Source organism: Octopus bimaculoides, chromosome 3 (assembly GCF_001194135.2).
Source record: "Octopus bimaculoides isolate UCB-OBI-ISO-001 chromosome 3, ASM119413v2, whole genome shotgun sequence".
Lineage (NCBI taxonomy): Eukaryota > Metazoa > Mollusca > Cephalopoda > Octopoda > Octopodidae > Octopus > Octopus bimaculoides.
In genome coordinates, this window is record NC_068983.1 from 94,852,964 (window position 1) to 94,860,734 (window position 7,771).

At 35.1% G+C, this 7,771-nt stretch overlaps 1 protein-coding gene across 4 annotated transcripts in view; it reads left to right on the plus strand.

Annotated features, from left to right (window-relative positions):
* LOC106876034 (uncharacterized) overlaps positions 1 to 7,771 on the plus strand; it is an 85,072-nt gene that overhangs the window by 62,517 nt on the left and 14,784 nt on the right. For all 4 annotated transcript variants that reach the window (XM_014924412.2, XM_014924415.2, XM_014924413.2 and 1 more), the window contains 2 exons: positions 3,250 to 3,352; positions 6,021 to 6,143. In XM_014924412.2, the coding sequence (XP_014779898.1) occupies positions 3,250 to 3,352; positions 6,021 to 6,143 (226 nt within the window). The remainder of the gene's footprint in view (positions 1 to 3,249; positions 3,353 to 6,020; positions 6,144 to 7,771) is intronic.

Genomic DNA, 7,771 nt, shown 5'->3' on the forward strand with positions numbered 1-7,771 from the left:
CATAAAAGACACCATTTCGAGCGTGGCCGTTTTCGTGCGGGTGACACGTAAAAGCACCCACTACACTCTCTGAGTGGTTGGCGTTAGGAAGGGCATCCAGCTGTAGAAACTCTGCCAAATCAGACTGGAGCCTGGTGTTGCCATCCGGTTTCACCAGTCCTCAGTCAAATCGTCCAACCCATGCTAGCATGGAAAGCGGACGTTAAACGATGATGATGATGATGATGAATGCTGCAAGTAATGTTTTGACTTTTTTTTTTCTTATAATGTTTTCTAAACTCTGAAGACCAAATTTAAAATCATTTGTAGAAAAAGGAGAAAGCTGTCTTGAAAATTTTAGAAACTGAGGTAAAATTGAAAAAAAGCACAGCACAAATGACTTTCAGAACCATTTTTCATGCTTAGAATTTTTGAAGCATGAAGTAAACAACCTATGTAAGATTTTAGCTGTCAGGACACTAAATCCTTCAAAAGTACCATACTTCTCAAAATTCACCACAACTATTTCTAATGTGCCACACACCCTTTCCTCTTTATGGTTGTTTTACTGTTCACTTTCCTCTCATGTTTTTTCTCTGTTCTATGCATGTTCTTTTGGCTGTCATTACTGTCTTCTCTTACTTTACTTATTTCTGCTTTCTGTTACCTCCTTTACTCATTTCAAGTGAGTTATAGCCACCTGAGCACTATATACAATAAGTAATGCTTCAACTAGTTGTGGATGGAAAAAGTGCCCTGATTTTTCTCCATTTACACATTCATTTGACAACAATAATGTGAAAATCTTAAATGAATTTATGCTCACATTGAATGCTAATATTTTACAGCATTATTCAATAATGACATTGTAAATTTTATTATGCAAGAGACTAACAACTTTGTTAGTTTTTGTATTTATTTAAAATGAAAATAAGTACCCAAAATTACCCTTAAGAAAAGTTGGGTTTTTTCTGTCCATTTGGCACACATATTCATGTAACCCTTTCCTGCCATTTAAGGGTTGAACACATTACATGATTATGCTTGATAAAGCTTCTCTCTTGTTTACATTGCATTTTGATGATAAGATGTGACAAGTCTTGTACCGCCTGACTGGCTCCTGTAGGATTTTCGAGCGAGATCGTTGCCAGTGCCCCTGGACTGGCTTGTGCGGGTGGCACATAAAAGACACCATTTCGAGCGTGGCCGTTTTCGTGCGGGTGACACGTAAAAGCACCCACTACACTCTCTGAGTGGTTGGCGTTAGGAAGGGCATCCAGCTGTAGAAACTCTGCCAAATCAGACTGGAGCCTGGTGTTGCCATCCGGTTTCACCAGTCCTCAGTCAAATCGTCCAATCCATGCTAGCATGGAAAGCGGACGTTAAACGATGATGATGATGATGATGATGATGTTGTATAGTAGAACATACTTAAGTAACAAACTTCCATTATTTGGAAGTCATTAGCTATAATACCTTCTATATTTAAAAACTATCATATATTCAGTTCAGTCTGTTTTCAACTTGAAAAACATCTTCATAATTCCAATTAGAGTGTCAGGTATATTTTCTTTCTCTCTCTCATTATTTTCTGTACTTTTTATGCTTATATTTATTTTTGTACCAACCCATACTTTATTTGTTTTATATTTTATTTATTTATTTATTTAATGTTTTTTTTACTTTGTAATGTTTTACTTTTTCCTTATTTTTTCCCCATTGTTTTGCTTTTATAGATTATGTTTTTAATATTCACTATATATTTATGTGTTAGCATTAATATTTGGTTTGATTTCACTGTTTGATTGTATTATTTTTAGAACAGTTAATGGAATAGCCTAGTCTCATGTATTTAGATGTGTCAGTCCATCCATGAATGTATGTAATCTGTCTATGTATGTATATGTGTCTATCTGTCTGTCTGAGATTATATCTAATATAATCTGTTAGATTTAATAGTTTATTATTCTGTTGTATCTAATAGAATATATATATATATATATATATATATATATTCTATTCATAAATATATATTCTATTAATACATGTTTTTAAGTCTATTTCTCTATGAAATCTAATGTTGGGCATTCAGTTCTGTAAATGTGTGTTCAAGACAAAACCTTTTGATGATAACCTGAAATTGGATTTTGGTTTAACTTACTTTATTTCATTGACTCTATGAAATGGAGCATTGATATGAAATAATGATGTTTGATTTAAGAAACCTTTAAAAAACATGTAAAAAAGAAAAGCATAGTCCCAGGAAACTGGTAGTTGCCTACATCAGTGAAAATTATACAGTGAAGTTCATGAGTTTGGCTAAGATTGTATGCTATGGCAAGAAAAGGAATCATCTTTAGTATTGTGTGCACTTTTCTATGCTGGCATTATTGAAGTAATTCTTTGGTGAGCAGATGCTCTTTCTGTTGTTGCCAAGTCTAACTTGTTTCCAAATAAAGCACTATATTCCTTTGTCCTTCAAGCAACAAACAGCTCAATGGCCAGACATGTTTTTGCAACATAATGTAAACAAAGACACTGTCATATAAATGGTGACATTGATTTATTTTTTTACACAATATGCAAACAACTAGACAGTGGTATGATTTATGTGTGCAAACACATATGCACTGAGATTTCTTACTGAAAAGCCGTTGGCATAGCTGTGTGGTTAAGAAGTTTACTTCCCTACCACATAGTTTTGGGTTGAGTCCCACTGTGCTGCACCTTAAACAAGTTTCTTCTATTATAGCTCCAGACCAACAAAAGCCTTGTGAGTGGTTTAGTAGTTGGAAGCAAAAAAGAGCCTATTTTATGTTTGTCTTCTATTTATATATGTGCACACAATAGTTGTAAATGTGTGTCAGTCCATCTAAGTAGTGTTCTTCATTACCAATGTTTCTTGGAAACATGTTTAGCCAAGGGGAAGTATTACTTTACTTGGAAACAGAGGAGAGGTGATGATAGGAAAGGCATTCATGAATTCCATTAGACTCATGCAAGCATAGAAAAGTGACTATTAAAATGATGACATTGATGAAGAGGGTGGTGGCCATGGCAGCAATTTCTAACTTTAAAATCTCTTTCTCTTTAGGTGAAATATCTTTCCTGAAATACTGGATTCCTCTTCTTCCCACACTGTGTGAACTTATCCAAACTCATGTACTTTATGAAAATCATTCTTGAAAAAATTATCCATTTACTTCAATCTGCTTACAAAGACACATTCATGCTGACAGTTTTGATGTATGCATTTTAAATACATTTCAGGATTCTAAAGTGCGGATTTCAAACTTGATGCGAATCTGTAATGAGAAAGGTATTGCTTCTCAAAACTACCGGTGTAAAAACTGTCCTTCACCTCTTGGTTTATGTAAGTTTCTTCTTTATCCTCTCAATATATAGTTTTAAACTCTAGAAACTTTGACGAAGGAAAATAATTTATTCTTCTATGTACCACACCTGATTTATAAAATTTTGTTAATTACCTTCTGTGATGGTTACTACTTTACTACTCTTTTACAGTTTGACAAAAATGTGAGAGGAACTATTATATTGTGGGTTCTAATACAGCTTCATTCACACTGTACAATTACACTTCTCTCTTCACTTCTGATATACTAAACAAGATAATCTCATCACCTCCCAGTACTAATATTCAGAACTTGAAGGCAATGAGATTTTTCTAGTATTTTGATTGAACTTGGTCTCTTTGCTGATCTTCCATCTACTGCTATTGGTTATGTCTAACTTCATACAAAACAAAACAATTTAGAGAAGAAAATAGCAATGTTTAGAAATACCCTTAAATCCTCAGTTACCCCGAATGTTGATTAAAATGGCTATAACTAGATTTAATGGCCAACTAATTAGTTTAGGTATTGATGGTAGAATACAAATTAGTTTCAATCAAGAACTTAAGTTTGTTTTATTCTGAATTATCATTGTATGATGTGTGTGACAGGAGACTTTTGGCAATGAAAGCTGAAGATATACATCTTTTCTTTTCTTTTCTTTTTTTTATGAAAAATGATGTTTGTTGTATCCATTGAATTATGATATACAATATATAGTTTGCATTCATATTAATTAAGAATATATCAACTACTGCTTGCAAAAGAGAATATTCTAAATATTAAAATGAAAACTACTGATGAAGTAGCTGGTCTTTGTTAGCCCTCTTAAGACTACACCTGTTGTCAGCCTCCATGTTGACTAATTCATATTGTTACGAATTTGTCTGCATGTTGAAGAGAAATAGCAGGAACAGAATTAGATTTAGACCTATCTTTTTGTGATTTTTGTTCTAGATATAATTTTGGTTGTTCCTGGCTTTCAAAGAATTAAATTCCAATATAATACTAGGGTAAAGAAAGAAAATAATTTTGTGAACCAGTCTAAGCTATGCTATTATTGTGTGGTAAAAGTAAAAGTTGAATAATAAAGAAATTGTCATCTTTATCAGTAATATTTTCCAGCATAAAAGCCATGAGATAACAGAATTATTAACATGCCAGGCAAAATGCTTAGCAGCATTTTGTCGATCTATACACGCTGAGTTCAAATTCTACCAAGATCAACTTTGCCTTTCATTTTTTCGGGGTTGATAAAATAAGTACCAGTTGAACACTAGGGTCGATGTAATCAACTTACTATCCCCCGAACCTACTGGCTTTGTGCCAAAATTTGAAACCAATATTTTCCAGCATAAACTCACAGCTTCATATTTGAAGTAGCAGTATAGCTGACTATATGAAGCCTGGTATTTAACTAGTACTACTTATTTTATTGACCCCAGAAGGAGGAAAATCAAAATCAACCCAGCATAATTTCAACTCAGAACATAGACACAAGTAAATATTGCAAGGTATTTTGTCTGACATGCCAAACACACACTCTCTAAATTTTTCTATTTATTTTGTCATTAAAACAAATTTATACTCCTGAAACCTCTATTTGTTTCTGTGTATCTGTCTAGTCTTCAAGTATACAGTTCTTATATGTTCTTGTGTGTTTTGTGATAGGTTTTAGTTGATATTCAGCCCCAAGTCAACTCTGAGCAGATCTGTGATCAGAGGCATTCTAATCATGTCCAGCCCATCTTTTTTCTGGATATTTTGGACCATCTTATCTAAAATATCCTTCCTTGTTTAAAGGACAGGCTGTGATTTGAGGGACATTTTGCTGTTATTTCCAGAGTTGAGTGACTATTCTGAAGCTCTCTGATTGTGGTGTGTGGTACTGGTAGGGTATGTCTGTATATGAAAATGATGTGATGTTTGGGTGTGATGTGCAAGGTAAGTGGTACTGATGATATTTGTGTATCATGGTGCATGTTATATGTGGTAGGTTTATTTACTCAAGACATCTATCTCTGTCCTATTTCATTAATCTTTGAACTGGCACAAAGCTTCACCACCACCACCCCATCAATACTGCTCTCCCCTCCCAGTTGAAGGTTGTTTTCCCTTTTCTGTCTTATAAGGTTCTTGGTGATCCTGTCAGTGCTGGTGCTACATAAAAAGCCCTGATGCTGTTGCCACATAAAAAGCACCCAGTACACTTTGTAAAGTGGTGGATATGAGGAAGCGCATCCAGCTGTGGAAAACGATGCCAAAACAAACAACAGAGCCTGGTACAGCTCCTGTCAAACTGCCCATCCCATACCAGCACAGAAAACAGACATTTAATGATGATGGTTTTAGTTTTATTGCTCTTATTTTCTTAGTGATACCAGTTTTACCTCGTTTCATATTTTATAAAAGTTCAGTGACAATAAGTTGAGAGTGAAAGTAGACAGTCTGTCATTTCATATCCAACAAACACTTGGAGCTAGTCCTTGGTTCCCTCTTCTCCCATGGTTTTTCTCCAAAAACATTCAGGTTGAACATCAGCTACATCAGTACCACCACCAGTCTGGGAAGTCCTGCAAAGGCTATGGGCGCTGCCCCTTCTGCTCTGATTTGTTAAGCTTCTAATGAAAGTGGTCTTCATCGGTTGAGTTAATTACAATTTATGTCATTGTATAATTTTTTTGACAGTATTTGGTAAACCTCTAGTCTGTGCCTATGATGGTTGTTATTACTGCTCTGACTGCCACCATAATGGAGAGTTCTACATTCCATCAAAGATTATATTCAACTGGGATTTTAGCAAATACAAAGGTAAGTTTTAAATTATTTTACATCCCTACATGTACTTAATCAATAGGTAATTAATATCATATAACAACTCCTTTCTCTATATTTTTACATGTAAATCTCAGTGTAGCTAAAATTATCATATGGCAGGTCTCCTTCACTATAAATATTTGATATCTTCTCTCATATAGTATTGTTTAACCCCAGATCAGCTTCATTCCATTGGTCCTCTGATGAAAGCTATTCCAGTTGTGTCCATCCCATCTTGTTCTCAAACAGGGTGTATCTATGACTATGTTATTCAGTATGTCATTCATTTCTTTTTTTTTTTTTTTTCATTTTTAAGATAAATCTGACCTATCCCCATTACTGCTCTAAGTTTTACATTCCTATGTTGTTTGATAAGTTGGTTGCTACAACAGCATGATAACAACATGAAACTTAGACAGTAACAAAACAGACTGAAGCACAATCCTTGGATAAATAAAGTATCTAGCACATGTGTTGAATACCTTTTTCTCTCATTTGCATGCATACACCCACGCTTTGTGTTTGTGAACAAATGGAAGGATAAATATTCAATACATATGCTAATTTTTTTCCCATTTATTCAAAGCTTGTGCTTCACTCTTCCAAATTTCCTGTTGTGTGTGTGTGTGTGTGTACACACATGCGTGTGTGTGTGTGTGTGTACGCGCGTGCGTGTGTGTGTGTGCACACCTGTTCTGGTGATTCATTTTCTTCCTATTCGTGCACACGCACACACACACACACACACACACCACAAAATAAAAGAAAAATAATCTCTTCCTAACTGACAGATTTCCAAAAAACAACTCTTTATGAGTGAAAACTTTCAACAATACAATGACAATAAAATTATACTCTTGACACAATAGAACCCAACCTAAACACAGAGAGGGGTGGTGGGGAGAAACACCCTTCCTATCAATACAACTTCCAACTCTTTAAATCTATTTTCATGTATTTGGACATTTAACACATTATATACACATGCATAGGTGAACATATTCTGACTAGAAAAGAAATCTGCTATTCAATTTAATAGAATTTTTGACACTCAGCCCCTTGAACCCCATTCCAAATCCCAGCATAAACAACATATATAAGAAGAGACTTTAAGAGAAAATATCAAACATGTTTTTAACAACACAGAATATGAGAACAAACTTTTTGATTTTTATTTCTTAATTTTTGACTTTGAATTTTTAATATTTGATAAGATGGACTGACACATCAAAATTGGTAATCATCATCATCATCATCATCGTTTAACGTCCGCTTTCCATGCTAGCATGGGTTGGACGATTTGACTGAGGACTAGTGAAACCGGATGGCAACACCAGGCTCCAATCTGATTTGGCAGAGTTTCTACAGCTGGATGCCCTTCCTAACGCCAACCACTCAGAGAGTGTAGTGGGTGCTTTTACGTGTCACCCGCACAAAGGCCAGTCAGGCGGTACTGGCAACGGCCACGCTCAAAATGGTGTATTTTATATGCCACCCGCAAAAGAGCCAGTCTGGCAGATTGGTACAATTCCCTGCTACCACCGTTCTTCCAGTCCTTCCAAGCCTGTTTCTTTTGTCGAATAACCCTGTCTACCTCCTTGTTCCACCACCACGTTACTCTG